This window comes from Vulpes vulpes, chromosome 3 (genome assembly GCF_048418805.1).
Source record: "Vulpes vulpes isolate BD-2025 chromosome 3, VulVul3, whole genome shotgun sequence".
In the NCBI taxonomy this organism is placed as follows: Eukaryota; Metazoa; Chordata; class Mammalia; order Carnivora; family Canidae; genus Vulpes; species Vulpes vulpes.
The window spans coordinates 94,098,079-94,116,796 of record NC_132782.1 but is presented as its reverse complement, the minus strand read 5'-3'; the positions used below and the strand labels follow the sequence as shown (position 1 = coordinate 94,116,796).

The window sequence follows — 18,718 nt, the reverse complement described above, 5'->3', positions numbered from 1 at the left end:
GGACTCGGCCCTGCACTGAGACCACGGGGTGAATGCCCAGGCCTCCGTGAACAAGTTCTACTCGTGCTACATGCCTACTGTGTGACTGGAACTGGCCAGTGCTCATAGTTCATGACCCTGCTCAGTCCTATGGGGGCCCTTTTGCAGATGAGGTACCCTGGTCCCCCAAAGAAGAGCCAGACTCCCAAGATCTCCCAGGCCTCACAGCTATCCTTGAGCTCAGGCCCCGCAGCAGGATGGCCCCTGCTGTGTGGAGTGTGGCTGTCAGCAGAGGCCCCCACGCTGAGGACCCGCACCCTCACTGCAGCCGGCCCACCTAGGGGCCTCCCCCGGTCCCAGATGCCCACCTGCCAGCCCCCACCACCGGGACACCTTCACATCTGTGCCCTGGATGTGCACCCACAGCAGGGTGCTCAGGGCTGCTGAGTGGCAGGGTGGGGAGCTCTGAGGGGTGGACCAATGGGCGATCATGGAGAATAGTTATCTTCTCATCCTCCCATGAGGAGCAAATACTTCTTGTATGTGTTTGAGTTCATTTTAATTAAGTTCTATCCCTCCGGGTCATCCCCTCCCTACCCAGCCATCCTCCAGCAGCACTGGCGGAGTGTCTGCAGGGGCGGCAAGGTGCAGGGAGAGGTTGTTAAAACACTTGGTCTGCAGAGCTCAGTCGGTTGTAACCTGAGCTACCCAAGAATGCTCCCTTGTGCCAAACCTGCCCTGGAGGGGAAGAGAGCCTGTGACACGGCAACTGTTGGGAGCTGTGGTCACCCTGGCCCAGGCCTGGATGGGGGACACCACCCATGCCACGGAGCCACAGGTGCCCAGCTAAACACCAGAGCTGATGGGCTGTCGTCAGGGCACAGCGGAGAACCCAAGACTGTGGTGGGTCCCACCACCCCTGCCCTCAGCCCTGCAACTGTCTTCCTCTGGCCAGGGAAGCACCAGAGGCCCTGAGGCCTGCTGGTCACACTGCAGGGATGGCCCGCCCCTCGGGAGCAAGTACTCAGTGCGGCCGCTCAGTGACCAGAAGCAGGCTGTCCCGGGGAGGGTAGTGAAGAAGTGCCTCACCATGAGCTGCAGCCTCCAGCCATGGGAAAGACCGCCGAACGAGGAAGTAGAGGGTGACCTGAGCCCACTGCGTGCAGACACAGGCACTCAGGGGCACGGCTGAGGTCAGAGGCCAGCTCAGGGCTTGTCTGCCTCGGGCTTCCTGGTGGTACCTTTCGTGGGAAAAGCCCAGAAACATCTGCTCTGCTCCAGTCAGCAGAAGCAGCCACGGGGGGTCTAGAAACGTGAACATGAGTGCTGTCTGGTCCCTTTTAGACATCCACAGCTCCTCCCCAGCATCTGCCCCCAAGTCCTCTCTGCACCTTGGGGCCATGTCGAAGCAAAAGGTCCATGGACCCCGGGCCCTGACTGATGTAACATTGACAATAACCACCACAAGGATGGCAATTCCTTTGGGAGCCCAGCACTGGGCACTGGACGTCTGCCATCCCTTCACCTCCCACCAGGAGGTGACACTGTTCCTCCCCTCCTACAGAAGAGGAGCTCTAGGTTCCCTGACCAGGAACTGGGCCGGGTCTGATGCCAGAGCCATGCTCTCACCCACAGTGCCCATGGCCCCACATCTGTGGACCAGAGTGCCAAACCGGGTGCAGTCCCTGCTCTGCACTTCTGGCCAGGGTGCCCTGGCCACATGACACGAGCGAGCGGGAGGCTCCAAGTCCTTCTCATAGGGTCCCAATGGGCATTAAAGCAGACAAGAGGCCTGATAGGGCCTAGCTCAACAGACAACAACTGGATACGATATGGTTTTAGAGAAAAACTGTTTTCTGTTCTAAACGTGCCGGGCTGGGAAAACCACACTACCTCGATCAGCCATTTGTTCTGTACAAACTTCTGCAGCACCTGCTCTGCTTCCTTCTTCCTCATCTTCTTGCCTTTAAGTTGATCGACCAGGTTCAAAATATTTGTGGAAGATGCAAAGCCAGTTTCTGAGTCAATAATCAGTTCCAACTGGAAGAAACAGCAGGTACCACGTTCATCTATCAAACTGCCAAAAAACAACATTTGAGCAAGAACACCAATCCTGGCGGGGGCAGGAGGCTGTGAAACTGCTCACAATGAGCAGCAGCACTGGGTCCTGGGACGCTCCTTCAGGAAGACAGCTTTGTAACGAGCACCAAAAGCCATAACCACGGTCAGTCCTTTAGACTCAGTGCTCACCCTGAGATATCATGCCAAATGGATGACCTTAACACCCCTAAATCAAGAATCCTCTCTTGCCCCCACCTCCCTGAAGGTAGAGAAGCTGGGGAATGAATGAATAACAAGGCAGCACCCTCCTACTCAGGTGGTAGGACTCACACGGACAGGACCTCACAGGTGAAGGGCAGGCTGGAGGCAGGAAGGGCAAGACAGCAAAGCCAGGGTGGACCAGGAGGCAGGCTTGCTCGGAAGCTGCAGAGACAGTGTGGAGCCCAGGCCAGGAGGGCCCAGCGGGCTGGTCCCGACACCGCTCACAGGGCTGCTGGGAAGATAGGCTTCCTGCTCGCACAGGGCCGGCTAGCATCCCAGTGCCTGGTTCTCAACCTTGGCTGCCAGTTGTCACCAAAGGCTTGGAAAGGATGATTCTAGGAGGAGTCATCAGAGACCTGGATTCGCCAGGTGTGGATGAGGCCCCAATGTCTCAACTATTTTTACCCTCAGGTTATTAGAAGAATATGCACCCAGGGCTGAGAACCACTGTCACGGCCAGGTGCTCACCAGGTGAGTGACAAGGCTAAACCAACAGTTCTGATGCTGGGGAGGCAGAGCAGTGCCTTTCGAGTGTGAATGGGGAAACATGCCATTGGGGCACCTCATTAAAATGCAGACCTGGATTCAACAGTCTGGGGTGTGGGGCCGAGGGGAGGGGGGGAACTGGGATTTGGCCTTTCTAGCAACTTCCCTGGTGCTGCTGCTGCTGCTGCTTCTGGGGGTCTGGACCCTGCTGGGAGCAGCAGGAGGAGCACTTGTTCACCTGCATTGCACAACCAGAGGCATGGTGCACAACCAATCCGGGTTTAAACCTAGAGAAGTTCTTCCTCCTGGGCAGCCCTGGCTCCCTCCTGCCATCCGTGGTGAGCTGCTCAGTGACCCACCCCCTGCAGATGGCTATCTAGGGCAGCAGTGGTGACTCTCCAAGATCTTGGTTTCCATTTCTAATGATGGAAGACAGCAAATCTCCCCTAAGAAGCCCAGCCCATAAACAGGAACTACTGTACTTACAGCCTTTCTAAACAGATCCAGCTCATTCTCTGCAAAATCTGAGGCCATTTTGGAAACAGAAGTTGTTGCAAGATTCACCTAAAAAAGAGGTCAGCATGGCAGTCAGGCTGGGCCCCTCGCTGGTCAAGCTAGTAGAGCACCTCTCACCAGCCACTGAGCACTAGTGTGCAGGTGCTGCTGGCCACAGGGCTGGATTTGTGAACAGTCACATGTTACAGACTTAAGTCTCTAACTCAGCACGTCTGAATCTCAGATTTTCAGAACACGGAGTATCTTCCAAACCCAGATACATTTGGGGAACTTACCTGCATGCTTCATGGAGCCTCACATGCAAAAGTAACTGACAAGGCCAGCAGTAAACAAATAAGATTCACCCATTTAATCCAGTGTTCCCATAGCTACTTGACTCCACAACCCTTTTCCCGGGGAAGGGTGTGGGAGTCCTGGCCAGCGCCTGTCCCTGGGTGGGTCTGGCTGGGGGAGCCTGGTCTCCTCAGATGGGCCTACAGTGGTGCTCTAGCCCGGGCCGGGGGCCTGTCTGCTCCGCCTGCCTGTTTCGCCCCTTGTTCCCTGGCCAGGAGGGACACTGGAACAACAGGAGGCCTGACTGGCTCTCAATCCCTAGTGCCCCACATTTTTTTCCTTCTCACAGCTTCTATGCCTTATGAAAAATGAGAAACCACTCTCCTCCCTTAAATCCTAATATTCCACACTTTTGAGGTGACTGCTTGCGTTGAACTGTCAACAGACCAAACAAAGCCTAGTGCACGCTGCCCTGTCTCGGGCAGGGGCTCGGTGTGGGGCAGTGACGTGCACACAGAGGTGACAGCCCCCAGCCCTGATCATGGCACAGGACGCCTGACAGTGGCTCTGGTGGCCTGGGCTGCGTCTGTGTCCCCCTGCAGGGCAGCTGCGGAAGGGGCGCCTCTGCTCCGCACAGACGCCGCAAGAGGGCGCCAGCAGGCACTCACCAGCGCGTATACGGGTCTCCCGTCGTCTTCGGTGGCTCCTTTCTTGATCTCAATATACAAGGATTCCAGGACGCTGTTAATGTTGTTGATAAAGTCTTCCAGCTCCTCCACGGCAGCAGTGCCTGGAGAGAAATGAGCCGGGGCGGGGGTGGAGGGCACCAAGGAAGTGTGGTGCTCGGAGTCTCTCCATCCACCTGAGCCTATGACACCAAGGCCAGAAGCAGGTGGAGGCCCAGCCCCTTGGTGAATGCCAATCGTGTGGCTTCCTTCCTGGCTTCCTTCCGTTCAGTCGTCCTGAAACCGTCCCGGGGAATGGTTTCTGAGCCCACCCAGCTCTTCCTGTCCTTGCTGTCCTCTGCCACCTCCTATCCCCCTCTGCAGGCTTCCCCCTCACAGCCTCACCCGTGCCCGATCCATCTCTGTTCCTTCTTCCCTTTCTCCACCATCCAGACACATACCGAACACCCCCATGCCAGCCTTCGTGCTGGGCCGGGGGCAAGGGATGGTGGGCGGGTCAGGGGGCAGCAGTGAAGACTAAACGACCTGGGTAAGAGACCAGCGAGCACTGAGCACCCCCGCCCCCACAGGGAGGCCCTGCACTGAGCACTTTCCAGGCATTAGTCCATCCTGCCAGCAGGCCTCTGAGGCAGGCACGAGCGTCCTCTGGCGTGGGGATGAGGCCCGGATGCACAGGGAGCTGACTTGCCTGCAATGAACCCCTGGGGCACAGTGAGCAGCAGGGAGCCTGGCAGCACAGCCATGACCTGAGCTCCAACCTGTATGCTAGCCCGCCTCCAGGCTGCCTGGAGCTGCACAAGGAAGGCCCCATCACTGTCCTGGGGCTGCCAATCCATACAGCAGAGGTATCAGCAAGCTGATGGCTCAGGCCACTACCAAGAGGGAAACACAGACGAGGGGGTCGGCCCAGGGCACTCGAACTCTGTGTTTGACTTCCTACAGAGAATGACACTTCGAAGCTCCTGTATACCTACAGACTGAAGGTTAAAAACAATAACCGGTTACACTGGTGGCACCAATGGCCACAGCCATGTGGACCATGCAAGGAGACCATCCTGACACAAGCAAGGGAGGACACGAGGTGGCCCGGAACAGCTGATGACCATGACATCAGTACTAATGTGCAAATCACAGCAGGGATCCAATCTTCCTTTTTAAGTAAACTTGTTTAAGTTTAAAAAAAAAAACACTTTAAATAAAACATCAGTAGTAGGGAGTAGGCGGTGCGTGGACATGGCGCGAAGAGCGCCGACAGCTGTGGAGAGCCGGGGGCAGAGGCCGGGCGGGACTCCAGCCCCCGCACCTGAACCTTCGCTTGGGCTCTTCCTTTCCGAAATGCCTCCTTCCTCCTCCTCACCCCCGTTTCTACCTACTACTCATCACGGAAGCCAGCTTGAATAGCACTTTTTTTCCATGAAATGTTCTCCGCAGCTCCCAGCACGCGGTGCCTTTGCTGTTCCTCTTCCACACAGACGTGCGCACGCAGCATGTGGGCTGGGGCTCGTGCAGCATGGCCAGGAGACTTCTCCGCGTGCGGGAAGCCCTTCCTGCCACCAAGCCCCAACCCTGGGAAGCTGGGGGCACTGCTCACTGACTTGGGGGCGGGGGGAGACAGGGCTCTTCGTGGGCAGGAGCCGCTCCGTCCACCCAGTTACATGACACAATGGCAAGTCCCACCTCCCTCTGAAAGTGATAATACACATTTTCCATTGAAAAGGCCACTCCTGGGTGTCGCTCAGAAAAAGGTACCCTGTGGGCAGATCACAAACACTCTAATACATCGGACTTTCCAGATACCTCATCTGCATGGAGGTGAGCTAATAGCCACTCGGCACTTTCCCCTCTCCCACTCCCTCTGGCGTTTTGTCCAGTCTCATTTTTCAGAAATAATGAATATTTTCACTTTACCAAAAAAAAAGATCAAAAACAAAAACAAAAACAAAAAACCCACTTCCTACTGCAGTCCTCATTTGCAGAAACCAGCCACCTGCTCCCCTGCTCACGTTCTCTGGCCTCACCCTCTCTGACCACACTGTTTCCTATGTCAAGGGCAAGTCCTCGTCGCTGCCAACTGCTGACACCCTGCGTGTTTCTCACACCCTGTGCCATACTACCTCCTTCTTAATCACTACCTAAGAATAAACTTCTCTTGCGTTCAGTAACACCCCCACCTGACTTGAGTTTTGGGGGGCAACAGCATGGTGCTGTGTAGCCAGCCCAGTCCCACCCGCCTCTCTGGGGGACCCCAGGTGAGTCTCTCCCTTCCTCTCATCTCTGAAGGCCACCCACTGCCTCACCTTCAACTTCATGTGTCTGAAACACATCCCTCTGACCCTCTCTCTAAAGCCACCCCTTGCTCTGACCCCCCTAGCCTCCCACTCCCCTGGCATCCTGGACACATCTCCCCTCCCATGCAAGCCTCTTGGACCAAACCAGCTGAGGGGAGGTTCCCGTGGCCTGGCCTCCTACCGCTGTCAAGCATTGCCTTTCCCAATCACTTGGCTGCTCGGATTACCAAATCTGGCCACCCCACTACCGGAGTCATCTGGTAATGTTTGCTGAGATTCAAACAGGATCTCAGTTTTGTTTTTGTTTTTTGGGTTTTTTTTTTTTATTGTCTTTCCCCTATGTGTGTGATGTGGGGAGGAGAATAATTCCAGGAACCCATATCCAGAGAACCAGAAGGCAGGAAGCTGAAGGGACCAGATCTCAGGTCAGCCAGGAGTGGTCCAAGACCCATCAGACAGATACCCTCAATCTAGGAAGGGACAAAGGGAAGGCTGGAGGTGGTTCCAGCTCAGCCACCAGAAGGTGGGAAGGTGGGAAGATGGCTTTGGCCATAAGGTCGTCCTGTGCCCTGGTGTCCTTGGGGTCCTGCCCACTCCCCAGGCTGGCCCTTAGCTGCCAACCAGTCCTGTGTATCCCTGTCCCAACATCCTTCCCACGTGGTTCTTTTAAATAAGTCAGCCAGAACTGGGGCCACCTGCTTGCTACCAAGATCCCTGATAGGCCCATCAAGTGTCACGGGTACACCAGACCAGCGTGCTTCCCGACCTCCCATCCTCTGATGCACTATTTTCACTGCTGTGCCCCCTCTCCCTGCCCTGTTCCTGAAGCCCTCATGGAGCAGCTATAGTCTGCAGATCTGTACAAACAGCCCAGGCTAAAGGAGTGTCCATGGATCCTATTGGCCCCAACCTCCTGTGAATTTATGGTCATGTCAAAGTGCATGAGATAAAGGACAGACACACACACTTCTGAGGCAATTATGTCCAGTCTTAGTCCCACCATTTTGATGACTTAAGAGAATTAATTAATAACATCACTCTTCCCTTCAGAATCCCAAACCCAGTGAGAAAAAAAGACAGGCCTCAGCTACGTATCAAAGTAACCGTTTTTTTTTTGCAGTTGAGCTGGATCAGAGGCTGGGTCTTTCAATACCATGGACCTGCAGTCAGCACCATGGGATGACCAGTTCTAAGAAGTGACGAGCATGGTCCTGGTCCCACCACCACTGTCTCTTCTGAGAGCAGGGTACCACCCAAACCAGGGCATGGGGTACCATGTCCAAACCAAGCCAAGGCCTATGGATTTTAGGTGCCTCCTGGATCCTTTCTACTTGGGAGCAGGGTGTCCCTCGGCCTTCCTTGTGGGTTGTGGAAAAGTTGCTCTGGTTGAGCTAGAAACAGGGAGCCTACAAATGTGTGGCTATCATTCGCTTGAGTGTATGCTGAGCACTGCTCACTAGCTTGCTTCACTTCATCACTACAGGAGCTCTAGAACACAAATCATGAATATCATCTTTATACACAAGAAGCTTGGGGAGGTCCAAGAACTTACCCAGTGTTCCCATAGTTTAGCAGGGGTGCCCAGGCCTGCGTGACACCACATCCCAAGCTCTGGCACACAAAGCCACAGAGCCTCCACAGAGCAGAGCGAGTATTCCCTGTGAACACACCCTGCCATGTGCGGGGCTGAAACACCAAGGTCCTGGGGAGGACAGGATAGCTCTTTCTTTATTGGGAAATGCCTTCCAACGGGACAATTAAAAAGGGGGGACTCGGGGCAGTGCATAGGCTGGGGTGGCACCAAACAAAAGGGAACACCATTCCTCTGATGAGCGGGGCTGCTTCAATTTGAGAGACTGCTTTTTCTGGCCACTTCTATATATATATATATATATGATTTCCTTTTCTTGTAAAATTAGATTTTAGCTTAACCAACAAACCTCTTCTCACTCATCAGGGTTCCTGCTTCCCATCAGGCTACTAGAACCTAGGGCTCACTGCACACTTGGGCGGCAGGCACTCAGGAAGTCTGCTGCCCTAACTTCTGAGCAACAGTTTTGTTCCAAACTAGGTACTATAGATAGAAAATGCTATTTTTGGGCAGAGGAAATAACAGCAAAAAATAAGACCCCAAGGGACCAAACCACTTGTGGGCCAAGTCGCCCTCTCCTCTGCTGGGGCCGGCTGGGTGGTCCATCTGAGCTCAGCGCTAAGGACAGAGCAGAGCCAGTGCTGGACCACACACGGGTGCTGGGGCACACTGGGCCGAGAACATGCCCCCTGGGCTGGGAAAGGCTGGCAGGCGGGGACACAGAGAGGCATTTAAGGGGTCACACATCTCAGCTTGTGACTTTCACATCAACTGCCTGGGAAAAGGCCTCTCTGGACACTCAGCTATATGGGAGAAAGATGGGAACTGACAACAATGCCATTTCCAAAGTCTGGCTAGTGAATGCCGCCAGAAGAGCAGGGAGGGGAGGAGCAGTCTTTCATGTGGCAAATACATTCGATAAGTAATTCTCTGTGTCTATGCATCAATTGTTCACCATGTACCCTGCTCCTACTCCCTTGTGGTCTCAGCAGGGCCTCGTCAACAACCACTGAGCCGAGCTAGGATACAGCATGGTCCAGGGGTTTCCACAGAGGACCCGAAGGGTCAGAGAGCTTAAAGGCTTACCCAAGATCCCAGGGCCAGTGAATGACAAACAGCAGACTGGAAATCCGATGTCTGGCCTTCAGTGTTTGGTACAGTGACAAAAAGGACTCGAGCATTCATTAAAACAAAGTTTTGCTTAGATGTGCAACAATATCTGAGAATTACTTCACAATAATATGGGTCAGGTATGTGGGAGATGTGTAGGTCAAATAAGATTAGTGAGGAGCTGCCATTTTTTACTGGGCAATGGGCTTCACTGCATTATTCTATTTTTCTGTCTGACTTTCCCCAGTTAAGGGTAAAAAAAAAAAAAGTCAATCCTCAAGAACGATGTAATCTGATGCCTTCACCCTCAGGTTTCTAAATCTGAAAAGAGAAATGACAGTGCTCCTAGACAAGGTAGGCGAGCTCAGAACTCTGACCGTACAAGGGAAACAGGCTTTTTAATAACAGACTGTTCTTATATCTGTTGCTTAGAGAGCTGTTTCTAAGTACACAGAGACTCCCCCCCGCCCTTTTTTTTTTTTTTAATATAACTTTAGTTAGAAAGCCTGCTCTTTGGACCTTCCTTCAAATGGCAGCAGACAAAACTTATTTTACACTACTTGGCACAGTTCCCTGCATCTTGGCCACAGGGTACCAAGAACCCTAAGACCTAGAACACCATTGCTGGGGTGGTGATGGGTCATGTGCCTACTGTCTCTGTATGTCCGGGAACCCACCCATCAGCCAGGCCCCTCGCCAGAGCTCTGTTGGTCAGTGCTCCTGTGGGCAACAGAGCAGCGCTGCCTCCTTGTCAAGAAGGTGCTGGGGCATCCTGAATTACAATGTGAGTCATCACAGAAGATGAAGCCACTTTCAGCAGAACTTGACTGTTGATACTATTAATGTGCATTTCACTTCATCTCAGCCTTTGAAAACAGGTGGGCCACCTACCATTGAGATGAGAAGCAGCCCCCACCTTGCCTCCCCCACCCCTGGAAAGTTCAGGGAGCAGATGAAGGGGCTCTGCAGAGAACTGGCCACCCACATGCTAAAACCCCAGTAGCTCTTTTATCCCTGGTGTGTGAGCTTCCTCTTCCCCTGGTTTCATCTGAACAAAGCCTGTTGCTCCTGACAGAATCAGATGCCCATAGAGGCCAGGCAAGGTGGGTGAGGCAGGGGGACAAGAGCAGATGCAGGGGGTGAAATGGAGAACACCTGCCCCATCGAGAGCAGCAGGACTACTCTGCTTCAACCACATACTCAATCTTTGGATTTTAATGAGAAATCTCCTGGTTGGTTTTTGTTTTTAATATGGTAATTAATTTTTAAAACATTGTAGGGCAAACAAACTGTGCCCATCAGCTAGAAACCATTGACAGGCCCAGTCTGCAAATTCTGATGTGGGCTGGGACCCTGCCATACAGAGACAAGATGATTAATGGGGCCACTCTGTTCCCTGACCTGCCAGATAAGAGACTGCGGGTTGGGCTGTGAATAACTCAGAACAGACTGTGTCACACTCACTCTTCTGAGAGACTGGCTACAGACATACCTCAGAGATAGCATGGGCTTTGTTCCAAACCACCACAATCAAGTATCACTGCAATAAGGCAAGTCAAATAATTTTTTTTTTTTTTTGCTTCCTAGTGCATATAAAAGTTACACTTGAACTACACGGTTAACTAATAAATATACAATGGCACTATGTCTGAAAACACCATGCACAAACCTTCACTTAAAAATACATTATTGCTAAAAATGCTAACCAACATCTGAGCTTTCAGCAAGTTGTAATCACTGATCACACATCACCATAACATACAATAATACAAAAGTTTGAAATATTGCCAAGAATTACCAAAATGGGACACAGAAACACAAAGTATGCCATTGGCAAAGACACCAACAGACTTGCCTGATGCAAGGTTGTCACAAACCTTTGATTTGTTTAAAAAAAAAAAAATGCAACATCTAGAAAGCATGATAAAGCAAACTGCAAGAAAAAGAGGTCTACACACCAGGAACAGACCACATGTAAGAACAGGACTATGACCCACAATCTGCAGCTGCCAGCACAGAGAAGCAGCCCCTTCTCCACGCTAACCAGCCCAGGGAGCCAGCCTACCCCTAGAAGCCAGACTTGTAGGAAGTCAGCCCCCTACCTCTAGCATCCAGGCCAGGAAGGCAGCCAAAAACCTCCGAAATAACTGGCTCAAGATGACCAGGACTTGATCTGTAACTGACAGCTTCCCTCGTTTTTCTGTTCCTGCTTCCAACTTAGGACCAACCAGAGGAAGCCAAATACGCTCCCCTCAACTGACCAAGGGATGTCCTGCTTCTAGTTAACCGGCCTGCAGTCAGGGCACACCTGATGCCTTCCATTCTCTCTCGCTCCTCGGCCTGCCATTGAGTCTCTGCCAAAACACAAGTGAGGGGGCCGCCTCCCTCGCCACAGCGAGCTCTGAATAAACAGCCCCTGCCTACTCCCATCTGGGTGGTCTCTGTTGAGGTCCACATGCAAGACTTAGCTCAGTGCCCCGTTCCTGGCAGGCATTAGCAAGTTGGCTGAATGGTGTGCACAGGCCTATGGTGCTGTGAGGGGAGACTCTAGACACTTTGTCCACTTCTCCACAGCCCTCACCTCATCCCTGGAATGTGGACCAGCTTCCCACAGTCTCCTGGGAGACCTACTGCAGCCCTCTACCCCAGGCCCCCATACACAGCCAGAACAGGGCCAGGTCCTGGCACCGCTTCTCCACACCCCCAATGGGGGCTCCATCACCCTTAGCCACACTCAGCTACACTCCTTCATGATCCCAATGTGCGCGCCCCCTCCTCTACACCGCACCACGTGGGCCTCCTGCCTGCCCACAAGGAACGCCACAAGGAACTTGTGACTTCCTTCCATTAGGAAATAGAGACCACGCCAGAAATTCAGCCCTATGGTCTATATCATGCTCTTTATCAGCACTATGAATCCTCTGATAGTCACTACCCTCACGCCCTATCCCCAGGATGCGGGGTCAGATGACAGGGCAAGAGTCATCTGACAGAGGAAGGAAGGGGCAGCAGGTAGCATGTACTGAACACGCACCAAGAAGCACCCTGCACCAGGCACCTAATACAAGTTTCCCTGGTTAACCCTCACGACTTTTCCATGAAGTAGGTAAGATTTCCTTTCTAGAACAGAAAGCTGAGACTCAGAAACTAAAAGAACTTCCCCCAAGTCTCTGACTGGAACCTCTATCTGGAAAAAAGAAAAAAAGAAAAAGAAAAAAAAAAAAAAAGTTTCCCTGCTCTTGCCAGAGGCCTCTGTGACAATCCTGTTGAAGAATTTATCCCTGGCCCTCCAGTGGCCACACGTAACCTCCCTTGTGTTTGAGATCCAGGACAAAATGCAATCCAAAACCAATGATGTGCACACTTAGAAGGGCGTGGAGCACACAGAAGTCCTGGCTTAGGACATCTGTGTGGGCCACTGTGGGGTCGTCCCACCCTGAGGGCTGCACTGCACACGGTCAAGAGCGGGCGGGGATATGGACCCAGAGGCCTTCAGGAGCCAGGGACGTGAAAGCAACGTTCACTTCTTCGTGGTTAAGGAGCTTGCTGAACCCAGACAGTCCTGTCAAAGCAGGCAACAGACACCTGTTGTAGAATTCATCAAGTTACATTGTAGACATTACTTTTCAAGCTAATTTTCTGCCAATTTTCAGTTATGATCATATCACTAATCCCCCTTGATTAACTGGGAGGGCAGGCAGCCTGGCATGGTGGCAAGCTTATTAACTGTTTCTCACAGCCAAAGGGGAAACAGGCACAATGAAATCATTAAAAACAGGGGGCAAGTTTATTGGGAGCTGGCTTCTAATGACCACAGAGTCCTCCCTTAAAAGAGCAGACACTTACAAATATGACCACATGCTGGAGGGAACACAAAAACGTCAACTATATCACTGTGACTCACTACCAACGCGCCTAATGAGGTGCAGGGGTCCTGACGGGGGCAGACCTCCCCTGTAACTCAGCATGAGAAAAACAGAGCCATGGTGAAGCTAGGTAAAAGGTTTGACAGAAATGGAAAATACCTGTCAAACCCCAACGTTCCTCTCACACTGTGCTCACGAATCTATTTTTGGAACGTGCATTTCGGTTAACTGGTTTTTTGCTTGAACACCGTATTATTTACTCTGCTTACGGAAATCAAGCCAACTCTTCATTTGTTTTTAGCTAAAATTTGAGATATTTTACCTAATTTGTCCTTAGGGCCATAGATAATTTTAAAACCCACTAAAATTAACACATAATAATAAACATCATTAATTACGAAATGTGAGTGCTGGGAATATAGAAAAGGACCACACAGCAAGCCGGCAACCATGAAAAAAATACATGATCTTAGGGAAGAAACCCCACTGGATGCTAAGTCTAGTGCGTATAAATGGGATGACTTTGTCTCAGAGAACCTCCCTGCAAAATACTTCTTAATCACACAGGAAAGAGCAACTTTACAGCACAGACACCTGGCAGACACCATGTTAAACCAAAATCGTATACCACCAGCTAGGATGCAGAGAACACCACTTCTTGTATTACTTCTGCAAAAATGAAAAGCATAACCATATGCTTTTCAGAAGGAACAGCAAACAAACCTGAACTGAAGGACAGCCTACAGCCATGCTGTCCAAAACAGCAGCCACCAGGCCCATGGCAACCTGGCACATGCAATGTGGCGGGTCCAAATTTAGATACATCCCAAGTGTAAAATACAGCCTGCATTTCAAAGATGTGCTATTAGAAGACGGAAAGTATCTCATTAATAATTTTTGATATCGATTAATAATGATAAGAATATTTTTTGATATTGGGCAGCCCAGGTGGCTCAGCGGTTTAGCACTTGCCTTCAGCCCAGGGCATGATGATCCTGGAGTCCCAGGATCAAGTCCCATGTCGGGCTCCCTGCATGGAGCCTGCTTCTGTCTCTGCCTGTGTCTCTATCTCCCTTTCTCTGTGTCTCTCATGAATAAATAAATAAAATCTTTAATAAAAATAATTTTTGATATTCATTACATGGAGAAATGATGTTACTTGGGATATAAATTATACCTGTTTCTTTCTACCTCTTTTAACATGGCCACCAGAAAATTTTAATTACATATGTGGCTCACATTAAACTTCTATCAGCTCTGTTCTACTAAATAATCAACCCATAATCTTCAAAAATGTCAAGGTCACAAAAGTCAAGGAAAAGGCTGAGGAGTACTTCCCAGTCGAAGGCACCTAAAGAAATATACATAACCACTAATGCAACACATGCCCCAGCGATGGATCCTTTGCTACAGGAGACAATACTGGGACAAATGGAACTCCAGTGGGCTCTGTGGATGAGTGGACAAGGAGACATAAACATTAATGTCCTGATCTGAATGGTTATCTCATGATGATTTAGGAGAATGTCTTTGCTAGAAGGGCATGTTCCCTAAAGAATTTAGGGGTGACAGAACTTCCAATAGGTAGCTCTCAAATGATCTGGGGAGAAATAGTTCCTTGTACTATTCTTATAGCTTTCCTATGAGTTTCAACCAAAAGACAGAAGATCAGACCCAAAACATTTTAATGAGGCCAGGAACTCGAATTGTTGCCATATGGTGACCCTCTGCCTCTGTTCAGTAACGCCACATAAGAAATGAAACAGATGTGCCAACCAAGAGTCAGGCTCTTGGCCAACACCATCCCATGACAAAATCATCAGGCTTACACACCTCCTCTTCAAGGGCCTTGGGCCACTTGTGAAGGCTTCAGAATTCAAGTTTCCAATTCATTCTGTTTTCTAGGAAACTGAACCAAAGAAACTGTCCATAACTACCTGATTACTACATAACTACTTCCCAACTCTTTTGTGAGTTGGACTTCAAGGAAGGCATTCCTCCAGGTAAACCCTGGATACAGGACAGAAAGGATCTATTTCCTGGATGCTATATCTATTTTCTTAGAAACCCACACAGATGATGCAAGGCCCCTCACCACACCCAGAATATGAGCTCTATTGCGTGAACCTGATTATCCCCTACGTTTTGCCATCTTGGGCACTTAGAGGCCTTAAGCACATGTTACACATTACATATGTAATATTCACAAATAACCCAGGGTGCCAGATATCTCCAGCCCCACCTCATAGCTAGGAAAATGGAAGCTCTGAGGTTTAGCAATTTGACCAAGGCAATGGAGCTACCAAGCAGCAAAGTAGCTTTAAATTCAGATTTTTTTTGTTTTTAAGAGCAGCACTGAGGGGCACCTAGGTAGCTCAGTGGTTTAGCGTCTGCTCAACCCTCCCCTATGCCATCCTTTTCGTCACTCCACCCAAGTGCATGCTGTCTAGGAGTGTATGTTAGCAGATTCTTAGAGGACATAAACTCCTTTGCCTCGCTTCTTCCATTCAGCATATAATCACTTTGAGATTCATTCGTGTAAGAGCCTGTAGCACCAGCTCATTCTTTTTTACTGCTAAGTAGTATTCCATCAGAAGGATCATATCACGGCGTGTTTATCGGTTTGCCTGTTGATGGACAGCTAGGTGTTTCCAGTTTGTGGCCATATAGGCAAACCTACTCTGATCATTTATGTACTAGCCTTTGTGTGGACATAGATCTTCATTTCTCTTGAGTCTAAAAACAACTATTTGAAACAGAAATAGCTGTGTCATGAAAGTGTTCATGTTTTTTCAAAATGACTATACCATTTTAGATTCAAACAGATAGAGTTCCAGTTCCACTACTTTCTCGTCAATACTTGGTATGCAATCTTTTCAATTTTAGCCATTCTGGTGGGCATGTAGTGTACCTCACTGTGGTTTTAGTTTGCCATTTCCTTAATGAAGCTGGGCACTTTTCACGTACTTTGCAATCAATCTAACTTCTTTGATGAAGTGTCTATCTGTTCAAGTCTTTTGCCCATTTTTTTCAGTTGTATATTTTCTAACTGTTGAATTGGGGAGTTCTCTACATATTTTGGATACTAATACTTTATTGGTTATATGATTTGCAAATATTTTCTCCCAGCATTTTGCTTGTCTTTTTATCCCCTAAACAGTTTTTTGTTTTTTTTTTTTAAGATTTTACTTATTTGAGAAAGAGAGAGGGAGCACAAGCCAGGGGAAGAGGCAGAGAGAGGGAGAAGTGGACTCCCCACTGAGCAAGGAGCTCGTCCCAGGACCCTGGGTTCATGACCTGAGCCAAAGGTAGACATTTAACCGACTGAGCCACCCAGGTGCCCCTAAACAGTATATTTTAAAGAGAAGTTTTTCATTCTGAAGTCCAATTTATCAACTTGTACTCTTACAGATCACATCTTTGTGTTATATCCAAGAAATCTTTGTCTAACCTAAAGTCACAAAGATTTTCTCCTACATTTTCTTCTAAAATTGTTATATTTCCAGGTTTTATGTTGAGATCTATGATTCATTGAGTTAATTTTTTTTTAATTGTACAAAGCATGGATCAAGGTTCATTTTTTAAAATATGGTATATCTAGGGTACCTGGCTGGGCCTGGTCAGTGGAGCACATGACTCTTAATCTTGGGGTTGTAAGTACAAGCCCTTTGTTGGGTGTAGAGATTGCTCAAAAATAAAATCTTTAAAAAACAAAATTAAAAAATAAAAATTAAATAAAATTTTAAAAATACAACACAATAAAAATAAAATATGCAGTATCCAATTATTCCAGCAACATTTTTTGAAAAGATTATCTCCATTGAATTGCCTTTACATTAGCTGTCCAACTATTTTGGGTTTATTTCTAGACTCCGTTCTATTCCACTGATCTCTGAGTTTATCTTTATGCCAATACCACACTGTCTTGATAGGGTAGCTATATAATATGTCTTAAGATAAGGTTACTCTTAACTTTAATTACTCAGTGTTAATCCTCCAAGTTTGATTGTCTTTTTCCAAAGTAGTTTTGGTTTTCTAGGTCCTTCACCTTTCCACATGAATTTCAGAATCAGTTTGTCAATTTCTATAAAAAGCCCTACTGGGACTTAATTGGGATTCAGTTAAATCTTTAGATCAATTTGAGAATAGATATCTTAATAATATTGAGTTTTCCAGCCTATGAGCATGGTTATCATTTATTTAGGTCTTCTTCGACCTCTCTCAACATCTTTTGTACATTTCAGTGTACAGGGCTTAGAATGTTTTATCACATTTCTTTAAAAAAAAATATTTTATTTATTTGTTCATGAGAGACAGAAACATAGGCATAAGGAGAAGCAGGCTCCCTGTGGGGAGCCTGATGCAGGACTCAATCCCAAGACCCTGGGATCTTGACCTGAGCCAAAGGCAGAGGCTCAACCACTGAGCCACCTAGGTGCCCCATCACATTTATTTCTAAGTATTTCATATTTTTTATGCTATTATGAATAGTGCTTTTCAAATTTTCAATTTCAATGAGATGACTCATTGTAAGCATCAAAAATACTTGGATTTCTGGATATTGACCTTGTATCCTGCTACTTTATTGAACCCACTTATTAGTTCTAGTAGCTTTTTTGAAGATCCATCAGATTTTCTACATAGATGATCCTGTCTTTCAACAGACAGTTTTACTTTTTCCTTTCCAAACTGAAAGCCTTTTATTTTTTTCTTGCCTAAGTGCACTGGCTAGAACACAAATGATTAGAATGGACATTCTTATCTTGCACTTGATATTAGGGTAAAGTGTTCAGTCTTCACAATGAAGTATGATGTCAGCTATAGGCTTTCCATAGACCCTCTCTATCAGGTTAAGAATCTCCCTTCTTTTGTTACTTTGCTGAGGGCTTTTATCAAGAATAGATGTTAGATTTTTTAATTCTGTACAAACAGTTGTTGAGTACTCTCTACTGCTCTAAGCCCCAAGTTCCTATAAATCTGCTTCTCCCCCGATCCTTAGGATCTCTAGTTTCCTGTATGAAACTTCTGCTGCGTCATGCCAGGAGATATATCAGATTTTATCAAATGCTTTTTCTGCACTACTGAGATGACCATATGGTTTTTCTTTTTGTTTTAAGGTGTAAATCACATGTATTGATTTTTCAAATAATAAACCAACCCTGCATTCTTGGGCAAACCCCACTTTAGTCATATTATACCATCCTTTCTATATATTGCTGGAGTAGATTTGCTAAAATTGTGTTTATAATTTTAGCATCTTTATTCACAAAGGATCTTGGTCTTTAGATTTCTCTCCTTGCAATATCTTTGTCTGGTTCTGGTATCAGGATAATGCAGGCCTCAAAGAATGAGTTGGGAAATGCTCCCTTCTCTTCAATCTTCTGGAGGAATGTGGGTGGAACGGGTACCATTCTTTCCTTAAATACTTGGTAGAACTCCCTAGCAAAGCTGCTGTTTCTGGAACCGTACTATTCTCAGCCCCCTGTCCCGTGAACATCAGGCACTGCTTCTCTCTTAATCCTTTCAAATGTATCTTTGCCTGGCCTCAGGCAGCAACCTGTGTATCTGCTCTTAAATGGATCCCTGCCAGGGAGTGGGGGG

The 18,718-nt window shown here is 48.6% G+C and overlaps 1 protein-coding gene across 1 annotated transcript in view; it reads right to left on the bottom strand.

Moving 5' to 3' along the window:
• Window positions 1–18,718, bottom strand: part of NSMCE1 (NSE1 homolog, SMC5-SMC6 complex component) — a 31,983-nt gene that overhangs the window by 2,361 nt on the left and 10,904 nt on the right. Inside the window, exons 3-5 of the mRNA XM_026011053.2 lie at window positions 4,245–4,366; window positions 3,274–3,351; window positions 1,873–2,019 (exon numbers count right to left, since the gene is read on the bottom strand). Coding sequence (XP_025866838.1) covers window positions 1,873–2,019; window positions 3,274–3,351; window positions 4,245–4,366 — 347 coding nt within the window. The remainder of the gene's footprint in view (window positions 1–1,872; window positions 2,020–3,273; window positions 3,352–4,244; window positions 4,367–18,718) is intronic.